The sequence below is a fragment of the Salvelinus fontinalis genome, chromosome 23 (genome assembly GCF_029448725.1).
Source record: "Salvelinus fontinalis isolate EN_2023a chromosome 23, ASM2944872v1, whole genome shotgun sequence".
NCBI classification, from domain to species: Eukaryota; Metazoa; Chordata; class Actinopteri; order Salmoniformes; family Salmonidae; genus Salvelinus; species Salvelinus fontinalis.
The window spans coordinates 11,013,322-11,033,149 of NC_074687.1; the positions used below are offsets into that span (position 1 = coordinate 11,013,322).

At 44.8% G+C, this 19,828-nt stretch overlaps 2 protein-coding genes and 1 pseudogene across 5 annotated transcripts; 1 reads left to right on the plus strand and 2 right to left on the minus strand.

The window, feature by feature from the left end:
• Positions 1-91: 91 nt before the first annotated feature.
• On the minus strand, positions 92-7,874 carry LOC129821568 (uncharacterized; annotated as a pseudogene).
• Positions 7,875-11,566: 3,692 nt separating this feature from the next.
• LOC129820841 (trafficking protein particle complex subunit 2-like) lies at positions 11,567-16,532 on the plus strand. Of its 3 annotated transcripts, none has more exons than XM_055877865.1 (5): positions 11,567-11,664; positions 11,882-11,966; positions 13,812-13,954; positions 14,679-14,766; positions 14,860-16,532. In XM_055877865.1, exons 1-5 carry the CDS (start codon positions 11,582-11,584, stop codon positions 14,956-14,958), a joined length of 498 nt encoding a protein of 165 aa, XP_055733840.1. In that variant the 5' UTR covers positions 11,567-11,581; the 3' UTR covers positions 14,959-16,532. The 3 variants fall into 3 exon arrangements, with proteins under 3 accessions (XP_055733840.1, XP_055733841.1, XP_055733842.1); XM_055877866.1 differs by lacking the exon at positions 11,567-11,664 and adding an exon at positions 12,227-12,345 and having other exon boundaries at positions 11,691-11,966; XM_055877867.1 differs by lacking the exons at positions 11,567-11,664; positions 11,882-11,966 and adding exons at positions 11,968-12,011; positions 12,227-12,345.
• On the minus strand, positions 15,738-19,116 carry LOC129820840 (ras-related protein Rab-9A). Of its 2 annotated transcripts, none has more exons than XM_055877863.1 (4): positions 18,761-19,116; positions 18,190-18,309; positions 18,068-18,097; positions 15,738-17,952 (listed from the first exon to the last, which is right to left on the minus strand). In XM_055877863.1, the coding sequence occupies exon 4, from the start codon at positions 17,908-17,910 to the stop codon at positions 17,305-17,307; it is 606 nt and encodes a 201-aa protein (XP_055733838.1). In that variant the 5' UTR covers positions 17,911-17,952; positions 18,068-18,097; positions 18,190-18,309; positions 18,761-19,116; the 3' UTR covers positions 15,738-17,304. The 2 variants fall into 2 exon arrangements, with proteins under 2 accessions (XP_055733838.1, XP_055733839.1); XM_055877864.1 differs by having other exon boundaries at positions 18,615-19,116.
• Between the last annotated feature and the right edge of the window lie 712 nt (positions 19,117-19,828).

A 19,828-nucleotide genomic window follows, 5' to 3' on the forward strand; every position in this document is an offset into this window, starting at 1 on the left:
ACAGCTGTACACGCTGACTCCGTCTTTGCTCCATGCCCATCTTCATGTTCTTCTGGAGAGGATCTTTGTCGAGGACGGGGCCTTCTCTTCTTCAGGCTCCTCTGCCTCCTGTTCTGGTGGGGAGCAGTGAGGCCTCCTCAGGGCCTGTAGTGTCCAGGAGTTGTAGCTCTGGAATGTGCTGGGCTCTGGAGGGAGAGTTAGAGAGACACAAAATGAGGCTCTTTATGCTCTGGTCATAAATCCGTGAGGGTAGGAGGACACAGCATACATCATCAGACAGGATGACCAACACAGAATACATCATCAGACAGGATGACCAACACAGAATGCATCATCAGACAGGATAACTAACACAGAATACATCATCAGACAGGATAACTAACACAGAATACATCATCAGACAGGATGACCAACACAGAATACATCCTCAGACAGGATGACCAGCACAGAATACATCATCAGACAGGATGACCAACACAGAATACATCATCAGACAGGATAACCAACACAGAATACATCATCAGACAGGATAACCAACACAGAATACATCATCAGACAGGATGACCAACACAGAATACATCATCAGACAGGATGACCAACACAGAATACATCATCAGACAGGATGACCAACACAGAATACATCATCAGACAGGATGACCAACACAATATACATCAGCCAGGATGGCCAAGACAGAATACATCATCAGCTGCCACTCTGGAGGCCACTCTGGAGGCCACTCTGGAGGCCAGTCACACAGCCATTAAAACACAGACATTTGAAAACAGCCGGACGTGATTTAGTAGTACGTGTTGTTGTTACAGTGATTTATAGACAACCTGTGTACATTTATAGAAAGCATAACATCTGACTTATTCCTGATAAAGGACACTTGATATTTAAAAACAGATATTTATTACTATATAGTATTTATTACTAGATCCATTACTAGATGTATTACTATATGGTATTTATTACTAGATTCATTACTAGATGTATTACTATATAGTATTTATTACTAGATTCATTACTAGATGTATTACTATATAGCATTTATTACTATATGTCTAGTGGTCATTGTTTTTTGTCTTGTTTTCTTTATTAATCATTTCTTTACAACACATACAACATATCACACTAACCAAACAACAACACAAAATACACCACATGTAAACACATCATTTAAAAACAATTTTTTTATATATATATTTTTTTCTTTATTACTTTCTAACCCTACCACCCCTCCCTTAATTGGAGTAAGCTAGTGAACAACAACGTTTAAGCCTCTACTTCCAGCTTGTACATACTATAGACATTTTACTTTCCTTTTCTTTGCATATTACAATTTCATTCCAACAAAATAATGTACTACACATGTTGCACATATGGGAGGGCTGCAACTAAATTTCAAGAACAAGAAATAAATAGGTAATTAATATGATGAAATGTCTAGCAGTCATTCTAGTATGGGAATAGATGCAAAAATTGGGGTTAGGAGGAACATTTGGTGTGGGCAGACAGATGGCATACTGTATGTACTGTACCCTCTGTTGGTTGGCACTGATTCAGCACTGAGCTCTTATAGGGCTGTGTCACCTCTGATCATCTCTGTCATCTCCCATCCACAGCAGGTACACTACATGGCCAAAGGTATGTGGACAACTTCTCATCGAACATCTCATTCCAAAATCAAAACTAATATGAGTTGGTCCCCCGCTTTGCTGCTATAACAGCCTCCACTCTCCTGGGAAGGCTTTCCACTAGATGTTGGAACATTGCTGCTATAACAGCCTCCACTCTCCTGGGAAGACTTTCCACTAGATGTTGGAACATTGCTGCTATAACAGACTTCACTCTTCTGGGAAGGCTTTCCACTAGATGTTGGAACATTGCTACTATAACAGACTTCACTCTTCTGGGAAGGCTTTCCACTAGATGTTGGAACATTGCTGCAGGGACTTGCTTCCATTCAGCCACGAGCATTAGTGAGGTTGTGCACTGATGTTGATGGTGATTAGGCCTGGCTCGCAGTCAGCGTTCCAATTCATCCCAAAGGTGTTTGATGGGGATGAGGTCAGGGCTCTGTGCAGGCAAGTCAAGTTCTTCCACACCGATCTCAACAAACCATTTTAGTAAACATACCATGAAGTAAACAGTAAGATATTGTTATAATATGTTCCCGTGGTGAACCCTGGTGCTACCTGCTTTGTTTCTCGTGCGGAGCTCCTGAGCTGAGGACAGCGAGGTGGGAAGAAATTGAAAGTTAAGTCCCGTGAGGTCGCCACCTCTCCGCGGGTCAGGGCGAGTGGGGAGAAACACCTCTCAGGAGACAGCACAGGAAACGCCACAGACGATACCTCCTCAGCCCTCGAGGATGACAGGAGTACCAACTGTTAACTAGAGAATGCAGCAAACGACAGAAGATACAGATTCAGCACTGTCACTGTCTGTGATGTTTCTAAAGACATGAAACGATCAAAGAGAGAAATAGGAAGACGACTACACATAGACTTAAACTACTGTTTAATTATATAATGGTATGGGTTGACTCAATTAATCAGACATTATGAATGGTAGGGGCTGACTCAATTAATCAGACATGAATGGTATATGGGCTGACTCAATTAATCAGACATGAATGGTATATGGGCTGACTCAATTAATCAGACATGAATGGTATATGGGCTGACTCAATTAATCAGACATGAATGGTATATGGGCTGACTCAATTAATCAGACATGAATGGTATATGGGCTGACTCAATTAATCAGACATGAATGGTATATGGGCTGACTCAATTAATCAGACATGAATGGTATATGGGCTGACTCAATTAATCAGACATGAATGGTATATGGGCTGACTCAATTAATCAGACATGAATGTTAGGGGCTGACTCAATTAATCAGACATGAATGTTAGGGGCTGACTCAATTAATCAGACATGAATGTTAGGGGCTGACTCAATTAATCAGACATGAATGTTATATGGGCTGACTCAATTAATCAGACATGAATGATATATGGGCTGACTCAATTAATCAGACATGAATGTTAGGGGCTGACTCAATTAATCAGACATGAATGGTATATGGGCTGACTCAATTAATCAGACATGAATGGTATATGGGCTGACTCAATTAATCAGACATGAATGTTAGGGGCTGACTCAATTAATCAGACATGAATGTTAGGGGCTGACTCAATTAATCAGACATGAATGGTATATGGGCTGACTCAATTAATCAAACGTTATGAATGGTATATGGGCTGACTCAATTAATCAGACGTTATGAATGTTAGGGACTGACTCAATTAATCAAACGTTATGAATGGTATATGGGCTGACTCAATTAATCAGACATGAATGATATGGGCTGACTCAATTAATCAGACATGGATGATATGGGCTGACTCAATTAATCAGACATGAATGGTATGGGCTGACTCAATTAATCAGACATGAATGATATGGGCTGACTCAATTAATGTTAGGGGCTGACTCAATTAATGTTAGGGGCTGACTCAATTAATGTTAGGGGCTGACTCAATTAATGTTAGGGGCTGACTCAATTAATCAGACATGAATGTTAGGGGCTGACTCAATTAATCAGACATTATGAATGGTTGGGGCTGACTCAATTAATCAGACATTATGAATGGTTGGGGCTGACTCAATTAATCAGACATTATGAATGGTTGGGGGTGACTCAATTAATCAGACATTATGAATGGGAAATGAAATACTGATGTAAATACCTTAATCGGCGTTCCAGCGGTGTATTTGATCTGCACATGTGCCAGCACCGGTAGTGTGAGCCTCCCTGTTTAGCTTGAGTGAAGTGAGTTCAGACCAACTGAATGCATGCATCTTTGAAGTAGTTTTCACATACAAACTTTATACTCTATGTCAGAACTCAGAATTAAATATACTTCCCAAAAATTACATGGTCGTTGTGGTGTCACTACTTCCGCCGAAGTCCGTCCCTCTCCTTGTTCGGGCAGCGTTCGGCGGTCAACGTCACCGGCTTTCTAGCCACCGCCGATCCACTTTTCATGTTCCATTTGTTTTGTCTTTGTTTTACACACCTGATTTCAATCCCACAATTACTTGTTCATTATTTATCCCTCTGTTCCCCCATGGTTTGTGATTGTTTATTGTATTTTCGGTCTGTCATGGTGTGCGTGTATTTGTTACTTTGTATATTTGACATTTTGAGTAAAAGTACATTGATTACTCATATCTGCTGTCCTGCGCCTGGCTCTCTACACCAGCTACACCTAGGACCCATTACATCTGGTAGAATGTATATTTTGATTGGTGATTTTCTGCATTTATCAGGTATCAGGTAGCCTGCTTTCAGATGTGTCCATGTAAACAGGATTATTAAGGTAATCGTTCTTCTTGCAAAGCATTATATTAATCTGAATATCCACAATAATCCCACTATTGTGTGCATGTAACTGTAATCAGTGAAACACATTTACAGGCTTGGCAGTGAAGCACTTGGGACATTAAATCCGTTTGAAGTGAATCAACCCATTAAAACAGAGTGGAGACTCCTACCTTCCACAGGATCTGTGCAAAGCTGCCTCCTGGAGAGGGAGAGGGGGGTGGACAACAGGATTCTGGGGGAGAGGAGCTGCCTTCCTGAGGGATTCTGTCTCCCAAGAACAGAGCCTCACTGAGTAGTGTGGAAGTCCAGTATGCTCCTTGGACCAAGGTACTGATGCTGGGGCTGGTTTTCAACAAAGGTCATATTGGGCTGAGGGGAGGTTGGGCTTCCGTTTCTGGGCTAGGGAGAGGTGGGGCTTCTGGTTCTGGGGAGAAGTGGGGCTTCTGGTTCTAGGGAGAGGTGGGGCTTCTGGTTCTGGGCTTCTGGTTCTGGGCTGGGTGGGTGGGGCTTCTGGTTCTGGGCTTCTGGTTCTGTGCTGGGGAGAGAGTGAGGCTTCTGGTTCTGGGCTTCTGGTTCTGGGCTGGGGAGAGGGGGGGCTTCTGGTTCTGGGCTGGGGGAGGTGGGACTTCTGGTTCTGGACTTCTGGTTCTGGGGAGAGGTGGGGCTTCTGGTTCTTGGCTTCTGGTTCTGGGGAGAGGTGGGTGTTTTGGTTCTGGACTGGCGAGAGGTGGGGGTTCTGCTACTCTGGGGGAGGAGGGGCTCTGGTTCTGGGGGAGGTGGGGGTTCTGCTACTCTTGGGAGGGGGTTGTCGTTGGGGTGAGAGAGGTCTGTGGATGCTGGAGTGAGTGGGTGCAAGGGTTTTGGATTACGTGTTGTTTTCGAGGCGAGCGAGGGCGTTGGTGGGTGTTGCCTCTGAGGTGAGTGAGGGTGGAGTGATACCAGTGTTCGTGGTGGTGAGAGGGGTCAAGGGGGCAGCATGTGTAACACGATGGTGTGCACGGCCCTCTGCTGGTAGTTCCTTTAGGCTTCCTCCAGCGTCTCTGCCTCCTTCTCCAGCTCTCTGATTCTGGCCTTGGCCCCGTCCACCAGCTCAGCGTCAGAGTCTGGAGAGCTGCTGCTCCCCCAGTCGGGCCTGCGCCCTCGAGAGGCCATCACACTTTCTTCACACCTTCTAGCCCTCAGCACACCTCTGTCCACATAGATATCAGGAGGCAGTAGTTTATCAGGGCTGATCTCCAGCACCAAGGAAGGGTTACACAGTGCATCATTCTCCAGAGTTGCGCACTGCAATCACACACATCACACACATCACATCACACACAGATACAGATCACGCACATCACACACATCACACACAGATCACACGTCACACAAAACACCACATCACAGAGAACCAAGAGGTTGAAGAACAAGGAAAAAGAAAGGATAGAAAGAAGAGAAGATGAGGACCAAGACAATCAACCACCAGAAGGACTTAGATAAGATGAGGACCAAAACGATCAACCGCCAGAAGGGCTTAGAGAAGATGAGGACCAAGACGATCAACCAGCAGAAGGACTTAGAGAAGATGTTGGCCACTTACACACACACACACACACACGCACGCACGCACGCACGCACGCACGCACGCGCGCGCACACGCGCACAAGACAAGTGCAAGATCAAATCAAATGTATTTATATAGCCCTTCGTACATCAGCTGATATCTCAAAGTGCTGTACAGAAACCCAGCCTAAAACCCCAAACAGCAAGCAATGCAGGTGTAGAAGCACGGTGGCTAGGAAAAACTCCCTAGAAAGGCCAAACCCTAGGAAGAAACCTAGAGAGGAACCAGGCTATGAGGGGTGGCCAGTCCTCTTCTGGCTGTGCAGGGTGGAGATTATAACAGAACATGGCCAAGATGTTTAAATGTTCATAAATGACCAGCATGGTCAAATAATAATAATCACAGTAGTTGTTGAGGGTGCAGCACCTCAGGAGTAAATGTCAGTTGGCTTTTCATAGCTGATCATTAAGAGTATCTCTACCGCTCCTGCGGTCTCTAGAGATGACCTACAGGCTCCCAAATGGACTGCGACCCAGATATAAGGCCTTATGGCTTTACCGTAACCATGAAGAAATAAACGTTAGAGCAGATGTGTGTTAAAGAAAAGTCATCTCGCTACACTTCACATTGTTTCCCACATTATCAGAGAAGCAGTGTCACTGACCTAACTCTGAAGCTGGGCCTTTTGCACCTGTCTGTGTCTGTCAGACTCCTCTTTCGACAGCATCCTGGCGCTCTCCAGCCTTCTCAGCTATGTCTGCAGCGCCAGCTGCTCTGCCGATAGCCTGCACAGATCTACAGGGAGACAATCGGATATGAGTCACAACATCCAAGCTAACAGCTTACATACTAGAGCATTACGGAACTCATTGTACAGCATATCCAGTTACCAATCTTTACTTTTTCAACTAGGGACACGTAAGACTGGATTTAGGTTGGGTATTTTAGTTAAAGGTATTGTGACAATGCTCAAACAATATTAAGGAGACGTTTTGTAGCAAAAATGTTAACTTCAGTTGAAGTTAAACGATTCATGGTTTGTGATACAATCCAGGTAATCTCCTCAACTAGCTACAGGACATTGGTTTGACTGAGCCGGTGCTTTTGTGTGCAGAAAAACCCTGAACTAGCGACAGTGAAAAAAACAACTTTCCCCGTTAGAGAAAAGGACTGGTCAGAGAGGCTAAAATGTGAGAAAAAAGGGAAGCAAAGACTTAACTGGTTTCCCACACACATCCAGGAGGAGGCTAATGCTTGACCATGCCATGTTTCGGCCACCGTTCCTCGCCTGCCCGTAGGCCCTGGTTCTGCTCCTGAGCCACCGTTCCTCGCCTGCCCGTAGGCCCTGGTTCTGCTCATGAGCCACCGTTCCTCGCCTGCCCGTAGGCCCTGGTTCTGCTCCTGAGCCACCGTTCCTCCCCTGCCCATAGACCCTGGTTCTCCTCCTGAGCCACCGTTCCTCGCCTGCCCGTAGACCCTGGTTCTCCTCCTGAGCCACCGTTCCTCCCCTGCCCGCAGACCCTGGGTCTCCTCCTGAGCCACCGTTCCTCCCCTGCCCATAGACCCTGGTTCTCCTCCTGAGCCACCGTTCCTCGCCTGCCCGTAGACCCTGGTTCTCCTCCTGAGCCACCGTTCCTCGCCTGCCCGTAGGCCCTGGTTCTGCTCCTGAGCCACCGTTCCTCCTCTGCCCGTAGACCCTGGTTCTCCTCCTGAGCCACTGTTCCTCGCCTGCCCGTAGGCCCTGGTTCTGCTCCTGATCCACCGTTCCTCCCCTGCCCGTAGACCCTGGTTCTCCTCCTGAGCCACCGTTCCTCCCCTGCCCGCAGACCCTGGTTCTCCTCCTGAGCCACTGTTCCTCCCCTGCCCGTAGACCCTGGTTCTCCTCCTGAGCCACCGTTCCTCGCCTGCTCTTAGGCAGGCCCTGGGTCTCATCCTGAGACACTGTTCCTCCCCTGCCCGTAGACCCTGGTTCTCCTCCTGAGCCACCGTTCCTCGCCTGCTCTTAGGCAGGCCCTGGGTCTCATCCTGAGCCACCATTCCTCCCCTGCCTGTAGACCCTGGTTCTCCTCCTGAGCCACCGTTCCTCCCCTGCCCGCAGACCCTGGTTCTCCTCCTGAGACAACCTTCCTCCCCTGCCCGTAGACCCTGGTTCTCCTCTCCCCTGCCTGTAGACCCTGGTTCTCCTCCTGAGCCACCATTCCTCCCCTGCCCGTAGACCCTGGTTCTCCTCCTGAGCCAACCTTCCTCCCCTGCCCGTAGACCCTGGTTCTCCTCTCCCCTGCCCGTAGACCCTGGTTCTCCTCCTGAGACAACCTTCCTCCCCTGCCCGTAGACCCTGGTTCTCCTCTCCCCTGCCCGTAGACCCTGGTTCTCCTTCTGAGCCACCATTCCTCCCCTGCCCGTAGACCCTGGTTCTCCTCTCCCCTGCCCGTAGACCCTGGTTCTCCTCCTGAGCCACCATTCCTCCCCTGCCCGTAGACCCTGGTTCTCCTCTCCCCTGCCCGTAGACCCTGGTTCTCCTCCTGAGACAACCTTCCTCCCCTGCCCGTAGACCCTGGTTCTCCTCTCCCCTGCCCGTAGACCCTGGTTCTCCTTCTGAGCCACCATTCCTCCCCTGCCCGTAGACCCTGGTTCTCCTCTCCCCTGCCCGTAGACCCTGGTTCTCCTCCTGAGCCACCATTCCTCCCCTGCCCGTAGACCCTGGTTCTCCTCCTGAGCCACCGTTCCTCCCCTGACCGTAGACCCTGGTTCTCCTCCTGAGCCACCGTTCCTCGCCTGCTCTTAGGCAGGCCCTGGGTCTCATCCTGAGCCCCCTCCAACTGTTTCTTCAGCAGCCTGAGCTGGGCCTGCTGCTCCACCCTCTCTCTCCTCAGGATGAGGTACATTCCAATGATGGTTTCCTGAAGTGTTACATCAAACGTCTTATACTTAGACTGTAACATGCAAATGAGCCACACAACACAAAAGTTTGACACAATATTGTATGGCATATAGACTGTGGTTTATGTGACTAGGAAACTGCTCTATTCAAGAAGCCATGCATCTGGACTGCTTGTTGTACAGCCTCTGTGATCAGTCCTCACACATGTTATACTAATGCTAACTGACCGCTGGCTATACTCGCCAGCTTTACAATCTACAAATAAATTGCCTCCTGTGTGTTTGTAGGGTTGAAGAGGTGATAGAAGTGGTGAGAGTCAAACTTATTAACATTCAAAGTTACTAACATCCCTTTATTTTATCCTATACATTACTGAGACAGCAACAATTTGTCCAAACCAACAACAGAATCACAATAGCTCTTTATAAATTGAATCAGAAGGTGAAGAAATTGTGCTGATAAACTGGATCCAAAGCACACAATACATCACAACAAACAAGACAAAGAAGATATGAATATTCATACTTTTGCCTTACACAAGAGTGCCACCTTCTGGATGCAGAGCGGAATAGTTATAATGAAACGATGAGGCCTCCTGTGTGCTGGAAGTGGGAAGTGAAGTGATATCAAACTGAAAGAGCGAGCAACTATTATCTAAAAAAAAGTACAGAACAGTCCAATAATAATATCATAATACCTTGAAACACATTCTTCGTCTTTTGGTCATAAGTGTCCTCTATAGTATTATTATGCCAGATTTAGCCTAATTGGACTGTTCTGTACTTTTATTTAGATAATAGTTGCTGGCTCTTTCAGCTTGATATCACTTCACCTGTATTTTTCAGGTCCTGTGGTCAACACACAGTCTGCGAGTAAGCCGCTAAACCAACGCTGATAAAGGATGACTAAGGATGATAATGACTTTAACATGAGGGTGGTAACATGACTTATTCTTCCTTTCCGAAAGCCTTCATCGTTAACCTCTGTTCTGCTTCTCTATTTCGCACGGTTTCTATTTCTTTCAACACAGCTCGGCTCCGCATATACACATCCTTTTCCTCAATCTGAGTAACTGTGTTACTGCTCCAAAGCAATAGTGCTCCTGATCTCTTCCCACATTCAGGGTAGAACACAGACAGGGCAGAACACATTCAGGGTAGAACACAGACAGGGAAGAACACAAACAGGGTAGAAGACATTCTGATTAGAACACAGACAGGGCAGATCACATTCAGGTTAGAACACAGACAGGGCAGAACACAGACAGGGCAGAACACATTCATGGTAGAACACAGACAGGGTAGAACACAGACAGGGTAGAACACAGACAGGGCAGAACACAGACAGGGCAGAACACAGACAGAGTAGAACACAGACAGGGCAGAACACAGACAGGGTAGAACACAGACAGGGCAGAACACAGACAGGACAGAACACAGACAGAGTAGAACACAGACAGAGCAGAACACATTTAGGGTAGAACACAGACAGGGTAGAACACATTCAGGGTAGAACACAGACAGAGTAGAACACAGACAGGGCAGAAAACAGACAGGGTAGAACACAGACAGGGCAGAACACAGACAGAGTAGAACACAGACAGGGCAGAACACAGACAGAGTAGAACACAGACAGGACAGAACACAGACAGAGTAGAACACAGACAGGGCAGAACACATTTAGGGTAGAACACAGACAGGGTAGAACACATTCCGGTTAGAACACTGACAGGGTATACTCAGACGCAGAGTTTTGCAGGTGATCTGCCACCAGACTGGTGGTTATCAGGACAGAGTCAGACTTCATAGGGACTGGCCTGGGAACAGTTTCTCCACCCAAGGCAGTAGTACGACTTTAACTAATGCAATCTAACAGGCAAAATGCTCATGTAAATAGTTATTTTAAGTGTGTCAAGCACTCGTCGATTCTTAAAGATTTGGTAAAGCCTCTTCCTCTACTCATCTGGGGATAAAGCCTCCAGGGGAAGAGAGGGTCAATCAACGAATACTAGCTGCAGGTTTTTCTTGCTGAAAGCAAAAACCTAATACTCTGTAAAGAGACTAACATTTATATCGTGTTTACAGCACTGCTATATAGGGATTCGGGTTGAAATAACCTGCTTAGTAACCAATGGCCTGCTTTCCAGAAAAACGGTTAGCAGGTGGGGAGGGCGAAGTGTGATGACGAGGAAGCGTAAGAATGGCACTGTTAATATCAGAGATTTGTCTCCTGAGTATACACATTAATTCGAGGTGTACATACCTACGTCTCCCGATTACAAACCAATTAATCTTACTTATAGAACTTCAAGCTCTCTTGAGAACCTTGATGATCTCTAAATGGAGTCTGTCGACAGTAGTGAGCGCTCTGAAGTTGAGCCAGTCCAGTGTGTAGTGGGCCTGCCTATCACGGCAGGTGTGGTAGAGTCTTCCACCGTTTGACCTAAGAGTCCTACCAGAGATGATTTTGGACCGGTAGGAGTGAGATTTTTGGAAAGAGTGGGTTCCTGCTTTTTGGCCGACCCATACGTTGTGTCAAGTTGTGGAGAGGACAAACTGAGAATGGTTACATCTGTGAAAGTTTTGAGAAGTGGAATTGGGGTTGTACTGAAGGGATTTGTGGGATGGGGAGCGTATTTTAGAAATGTGTAGGGCTCTTTTTTTCTCAGAAGTACTGAGTTAGGTAGGAGGGTTTAGAATTGTGGAGCTAATGTTGTAAACCATGATTGACCAAACACTCCAGCACAGTAGGTGGCAGCATGCATCTTAAACATTTGTTTGCAATACGCCATTATGTCGAAGAAAAAGAAGAAGATGAAGAGGAAGAAGAAGTCCTCTCCAAGTGCGAACAGTTTTGAATTTAACGAACTTACAATGTTATTGTTTATTTCCAGTCGCACATTTATGACCTTCATATTCTGTCTTTGAAATTAGAGCTAAATACAGATAAATTAATCAACTAATATATACTATTAAATATAAATGAACTAAATATAATCTAACATACACAAAGTTAAAAACTAGTTGCAAATGTTTCACTTGTTGCAAATGTATTTCAGTGGTCGATTGCACCTTTTCATGTCGTCATCAAAAAGTGACGATATTCCCTGGAAGGAAGGAGAGTTCTTTTTTTTTTTATTGCAGGTAAACAAACGTTTGTTTTATCAAATTAAAACTATTGCTTCACAGGTACATTTTGGATCTAAACATCTATCTGTAAATTAAGACATGTTCAGTTTGCTTCAATATGTTTATCTTGATGATAATAATGCATTTGGAAGCGTGCTGGCAACATAGCTACCTAACGTTAGTTACGTAACTTAGTTAGCTATATAACGTTAACTAGCTAACCAATTTACATCACAAGTTACAGAAATAGCCAATGTATATTCATGTTCACACAGAACCGTGTTGATTGCTGGAAAGAAACATGTCTGGCAGATTCTATCACGTCATGGTTGGTCATCATGACAACCCAGTCTTTGAAATTGAGTTTTTGCCTGTTGGTAAAGCTGAGTCAAAGGTATATATCTTTACGGTATTCTCAACATAATATAAATTCAGCAAAAAAAGAAACGTCTTCTCACTGTCAACTGCCTCTCACTGTCAACTGTTACCCCACTCTTCCACCAAGGCACCCTCACCCTCCGATCCAACAGGTCCCAGACGTGCTCAATGGGATTAAGATCCGGGCTCTTCGCTGGCCATGGCAGAACACTGACATTTCTGTCTTGCAGGAAATCACGCACAGAACGAGCAGTATGGCTGGTGGCATTGTCAGGCTGGAGGGTCATGTCAGGATAAGCCTGAGGGAAAGGTACCACATGAGGGAGGAGGATGTCTTCCCTGTAACGCATAGCGTTGAGATTTTCTGCAATGACAACAAGCTCAGTCCGATGATTTTGTGACACACCACCCCAGACCATGACGGACCCTCCACCTCCAAATTGATCCCCCTCCAGAGTACAGGGCTCGGTGTAACGCTCATTCCTTCGACGATAAACGTGAATCCGACCATCACCACTAGTGAGACATAACCGAGACTCGTCAATGAAGAGCACTTTTTGCCAGTCCTGTCTGGTTCAGCGACGGTGGGTTCGTGCCCATAGGTGATGTTGCCGGTGATGTCTGGTGAGGACCTGCCTTACAACAGGCCTACAAGCCATCAGCCCATACTCTCTCAGCCTATTGCGGACAGTCTGAGCACTGATGGAGGGATTATGCATTCCTGGTGTAACTCGGGCAGTTGTTGTTGCCATCCTGTACGTGTCCCGCAGGTGTGATGTTCGGATGTACCGATCCTGTGCAGGTGTTGTTACACATGGTCTGCAATTGCGAGGATGAGCAGCTGTCTGTCCTGTCTCCCTGTAGCGCTGTCTTAGGCTTCTCACAGTACGGACATAGCAATTTATTGCCCTGGCCACATCTGCAGTCTTCATGTCTCCTTATGTCTCCTTGCAGCATGCCTAAAGCATGTTCAAGCAGATTCCCTACAGATTACCTACTGTTAGTTGTTAGTGTCTTAACAACCGTTCCACAGGTGCATGTTCATGAATTGTTTATGGTTCATTGAACAAGCATGGGAAACAGTGTTTAAACCCTTTACAATGAAGATCTTTTAAGTAATTTGGATTTTTACGAATTATCATTGAAAGACAGTGTCCTGAAAAAGGGACGTTTCTTTTTTTGCTGAGTTTAGAAAGGTCTCTGCTCCTGACAACTGTCTAAATTGGTAGCTAGCTTCATCACTATCTATGTATTGAGATCTCTATCTACAGCCACTCAAAAAAAGAGGTTACTGTAATGCTCACTCAATTACATAGCTTAAAGCAGATCCAGAAGTTTTTCTTTTGGTCACTGTGTGTTGATCATTTGAAGTAATGTTTGAGAGCAAGTAGAAATATTTTGTGTATTCTTATGCCTTTTTCATAGAGGAATAAACACTCTTGATATGTCATTGTTTTATCCATTCTGTCTATATGTAAACAGGATGACCACCGGCATCTGAACCAGTTCATTGCACATGCAGCTCTCGACCTGGTGGATGAAAACATGTGGCTGTCTAACAACATGTACCTGAAAACTGTGGACAAGTTCAATGAGTGGTTTGTCTCTGCCTTTGTCACCGCAGGACATATCCTTTTTTGACTACTACCCAAGACCTACACGTAAGTAAGTAGCAGTGTCTGAGGCAGAAGGGCCCATAGGACACGATCTGGCCTTAATGGCCATGTACTCTTATAATCTCCACCCGGCACAGCCAGTAGAGGACTGGTCACCCCTCAGAGCCTGGTTCCTCTAGGTTTCTTCCTAGGTTCCTGCCTTTCTAGGGAGTTTTTCTAGCCATCATGCTTCTACATCTGCATTACTTACTGTTTGGGGTTTTAGGCTGGGTTTCTGTAAAAGCACTTTGTGACATCTGCTTATTTAAAAGGGCTTTATAAATACATTTGATTGATTTAATAGGAGCATATCTCCTGTTTCTGTAGCGAGGCAGCTTGATGTACAAGCGCAACCCCTGGACAGGACACTAGTCTATTGCAGGGACATACCCCTAATCCATCACCTTAATGCTGAGTGCCAAGCAGAGGCATCGGGTCCCATTTTTAGAGTCTTTGGCATGAATCGGCCAGGGATCCAACCTTACCCAACCTTCCAATCTCAGAGACGACACTTACCACGAGGCCATTGAGACCTATATAGCCCTGGAAACGTTGCAACAAAAAAGGGGAATAATGTATTCCTGAAATATTATGTCTACAATTCAACAAATAGTAATTGTTTCCTTGGCCAAAGGGCCTAGAGAAATATGGGTAGTGTCTGTGCTCCATTTTTTTCCCCTTAACCATCTCCATCACATATGAGATTCATCATGCTTCATGATGTACGACAAGAAGACGGAATCAAAAACTTCTTTAATGATGTGTATGATTTATACATTAAGGTGAGTTGCCCTTTCTGTGCAGGTCATATACACCTAACTTAAATTAACATTATGATGATTGATCACTGTTCAGTAATCTGTGCTCTTTTCCAGTTTGCAATGAATCCTTTTTATGAAACCAATGCTCCAATCCGGTCGACGGCATTTGACAGAAAAGTGCAGTTCCTTGGAAAGAAGCACCTCTTGAGCTAATGAACCAACCTGAGTTCTGCACCTTTTTTTATTTTCTTCATTGTGTTTATCATACACATCATTGGTCTACGATCACCTGTTGGTTGTGTTTTGATAAGTTCACTATGGTTTACTTTCTTTATTCTTACCAACCACAGTATAAAAGATAGCATTGGGCAGTGTTTTATAATGAATTAATGGCATGTTTGAGTGTCACCAGCTTTTTGTTGCCTAGTTTGAAAATGGTCTGTATGAGGTCTCTAGTTTAATAATAGTGACATGGTCTCTGAGGTCTAGTTTGATAATAGTGACATGGTCTCTGAGGTCTAGTTTGATAATAGTGACATGGTCTGTGAGGTCTAGTTTGATAATAGTGACATGGTCTGTATGAGGTCTAGTTTGATAATAGTGACATGGTCTGTATGAGCTTGTTTAAAACATGTATATTTAATTTCTGATGTTTGTGAAATGTTCTATGTCTTACTGACCAGATTCTCTCATCAAAACACTTTCCAAATAATTCACTAGCGTGCCTGTGTGTGCCTTTGCCATACAAACTAATGGCAGAACATTTCACTTATCATTAAGCATGTACAAAGACCAGCCGATGCAAACAAACACTCACATTCTGTGTGTAATAGATCCTGTATATATGCAGTAATAATCACTACACCAGAAAACATTTCCCAAATGACTTACTGCGGAAGTCTAACTGATATCTTTTTCACATTTAACAAAGTGTTTCCCCCCCCCCCTGTGTAACAGTGGCGACTAAAAACAAACGTCTTCAGGGAAGATCATTCATTCAAGGACTGTTTTTATTCAAATAGCATTTTTCATTCAACTTGCATTCCAGTCATTCCGGACAACACTGCTGTAGCAAAATTATATAAAAGCTGAGCAAAGAAAACTGTTCTCAGCACTCTTATTTTGTGAGGATGTACAATACTGTAAAATCAATAAGCAATGATTGTTGAAATCAAATTTTAGTATTAAAACTATACTAGTGGGTAAGAAAATGAAATTGATCTCCATAAATGTAAAGAAAATACATGTTAGATAAGACGCCCATAGAAGGAAAAAAAATGGACAGGTACATACATTAAACATGGTTTATCATATCCACCACCATGTCCAAGTTCATAATGTATCACCCATCTGTTAATTACAGTAAACCAAGTTATCAGAACACTGTAATTCTGTAATGGTAAAAACAAAGTTCTGTACTAACTTATTGGTAGAGAGCAGAATGTCATGCAGCATAAGAACTCTTTATTCATTTCATATTTATAATTTCAGCTCGTCCTGTGCAAGTGTTGAACATTGTGTCCATTGCATAATGATAAGTCATTCATTACGGTATGTTGTGCAGATATCGCAAGGCCAGCAAATTCAGCTACCAGCACCAATAATATTATATGATAAAGTAAGAGTAAGTAATAGAGTAAGAAATCCTAAACCTTCATTTCTGCTTAGATTTCTCTCTGTACTATAAAGTAGTGATGCTAGATTAGTGCTTCAACTTTTTCAAATTAAGACTGCATAAATTACTCTGCTTTGTATTAACATTTGTTGTAATAAATATTAATATATTATGTTTGGATTTTTTTTTTTTTTTTTTTTACCTAATCCCATTTAAACTCAATTGATGATTAAAAGTGACTTGCTTCTACTGTATCACATTTGGGTGGGATTATATTCACATATGGTCCGCAATATGTTTTGAATGGAATCAATTATGATACTTTCACTGGTAAGGCCGCTCATCTCAACCTTGGTTTCAGTCACAGTGTAAGAAAACCTTTCTACAAAACAATGAACTTCTTTCTGGCTGTGTAATATGAACAGGAAGTGATGCTTTGTGAATGTATTTCTGGCAACCACATTGATGGCGTAATATAAATGTGATATTTTAAGACAATATATATAATTCAAAGATTGCACTGATTTAAATTATAATGCATTTCTTGGTGGAATCTGACAAAAATAATACTCTTCTTCAGTACCCGCTTTACATTCAATGAGTCCCAAGACCAACAAACCCATTGGAATATCATCCACGGACACTAGCCAGTGCTTGCTTACTGTACTTGAGAGCATGAGTGTTAATAAATACGCCTGTGTGTCCTCCTAGCTCCAGTTCATTATAAGTTGTATAACCAGTGCTTGACTTGGGCAGGAGCTCAACAGAATGGAGTACCAGCACCTCAAAATGTTCTACTGCTTGGGCTCCTGTTTCTCTTATAGAATATTAGTTCAAAAGTATCGTGGAGCTCCTGCACCTAAATGTAAACAGTACCGGCACCCAAAATGAATACTGGCACCTCTTTCAGTCCAAGTCAAGCATTGGGTAACCCCTACACGTTGTCAACAGCAGGAAGTGCTGGAGCGGGGCTTTCTGTGGAGGTTGACTGTGTCCGTGGGGATGAGGTGGTCTGCCCTCTCCTCCATGGCCAGCACTCTCCGCACTGCCTCCTCAAAGGCTATGGTTACGTTGGTGGAATCCTTGGCACTGGTTTCATAGTAAGGGTGATTGCCATTTTCCCGACACCACTGTTGGGCATCTTCAGCAGAAACTTGTCGTTCCGACACATCCACCTTGTTCCCCAGCACCACGAAGGGGAACTTCTCAGGCTCCTTGACATCGGCATAGTAGATGAACTCCTTCTTCCAGTTGGCCAGGTTGTGGAAGCTCTGGTTGTCGTCCACGCTGAAGGTGAGCAGGCAGCAGTCGGAGCCGCGGTAGAAGGGAGTCCTGAGGCTGCGGAAACGCTCCTGTCCCGCCGTGTCCCAGATCTGCATGGTGACCAGACGACCGTCCACCTCCAGGTCCTTGTTGAGGAACTCCACTCCGATGGTGTGGAAGAGGTGCGTGTCAAACTTGTTGGTGACGTAGCGGTTCATGAGGGAGCTCTTCCCCACTCCTCCGTCTCCTAGCAGAATGACTTTTAGCAGGGATGACTTGGTGGCCATGGCTCTTAACAAAACGTAGTCTCTTCCTCTGGAAAATAGGACCTAGGGGACAGGATGTAATGTGTAACTAACAACTGTCGCACAATAGCCTTCAGGTTTTTCAAATCTGTTTTGTTTTACCTATTTAAAAAAAAAAAAATTTAGGAGCCAGACTTACCTTTATTACTCAGTGTAGATATTCTGAAACCTAAGAAAAACACTTGAATGTTAGCACTTTTATCTTACAGTGGCATTCACAGCAAATCAACCCCCCACTCAAACAGGGAGAAGGGGACTTACCCGTTAATTATTGAAGCCTCCAGCTGGCCAGGATCATGTGCTATAGACATTAGCTGCTTGGTCACATGTGTCTATGTTTCGTGTCGGTCATTATCTTAACCGTGGTCAACATTCAACCAGCTGGAACGAAATAGCAAACAATGTGTTGACTGAACCTGCAAGCATATATACAGTACAGTGACTGCATAGCTGTCTGTAACCAGCCTTTTACAAAACATTACCGATACATAAACTGTCACGTCATAGCTAGCTAACAAGTGACATTGCTCAAGCATAGTTATCTGGAATATGATACGAACAAATGCCTATTACCCGCGGAATAATGTTTGAAACTTAGCGTGGATAGTTAGCTATAAGAAATAGGGCAAACATACGCCCGCACAACAGTCTGAAGTTGGATGACCGTCGATATTTAGCTGACTTACCTAGCTGATTTAGCTAGCGTTGTTACTACCTAACGTAGATGCCACATTTTCTTCTCCTATTGACTAGCTATCAAGCCTGCTGAAAAAGATTACGCCAGCTATCTAAGCCATAAGACACTGATAATGGGACTTAGTTATTCATTTACCGTTGCCAAGTTTTGAACGACTGTGATAGTTTATAGCTTTTTTTTGTAGCTGTCCCCCTAGGATGGTCTTCAATAGCAGTTAGCTAGCCTAGCAGCTTCTCCCTCGAACAACATCTGATAGGTGCGTCTGCGGGCTAACATTAGCTTCTGTTTCCACTCATGTGACCTAAGAAGTCTCGAAATGTTCTCGAGTCACATCACTCAGTTTGAATGGCAGATTATTTTTGATACAATGAATTATAAACAAATACAACAATACTGTTGACTAAGTTTTTGCCAGTATATAGCTATCTCCAGTATTCAATCGAACCTCCAACAGAGACCACATCTTATTCTTACAGAAACAGAGCCACCAGAGGACGACAAAACACGGTAGATAGTACCAGACCAGACACCACACGGTATGACCAGACACCACATGGTAGATAGGACCAGACCAGACACCACACGGTAGGACCAGACCAGACACCACACGGTAGATAGGACCAGACACCACACGGTAGATAGGACCAGACACCACACGGTAGAACCAAACCAGACACCACATGGTAGATAGGACCAGACCAGACACCACACGGTAGATAGGACCAGACCAGACACCACACGGTAGAACCAGTCCAGACACCACACGGCAGGACCAGACACCACACGGTAGAACCAAACCAGACACCACATGGTAGATAGTACCAGACCAGACACCACACGGTAGGACCAGTCCAGACACCACACGGTAGGACCAGTCCAGACACCACACAGTAGGACCAGACCAGACACCACACGGTAGGACTAGTCCAGACACCACACGGTAGGACCAGTCCAGACACCACACAGTAGGACCAGACCAGACACCACACGGTAGATAGGACCATACCAGACACCACACGGTAGGTAGGACCAGACCAGACACCACACAGTAGGACCAGACCAGACACCACACGGTAGGACCAGTCCAGACACAACACGGTAGGACCAGACCAGACACCACACGGTAGATAGGACCAGACCAGACACCACACGGTAGATAGGACCAGACCAGACACCACACGGTAGGACCAGACAAGACACCAC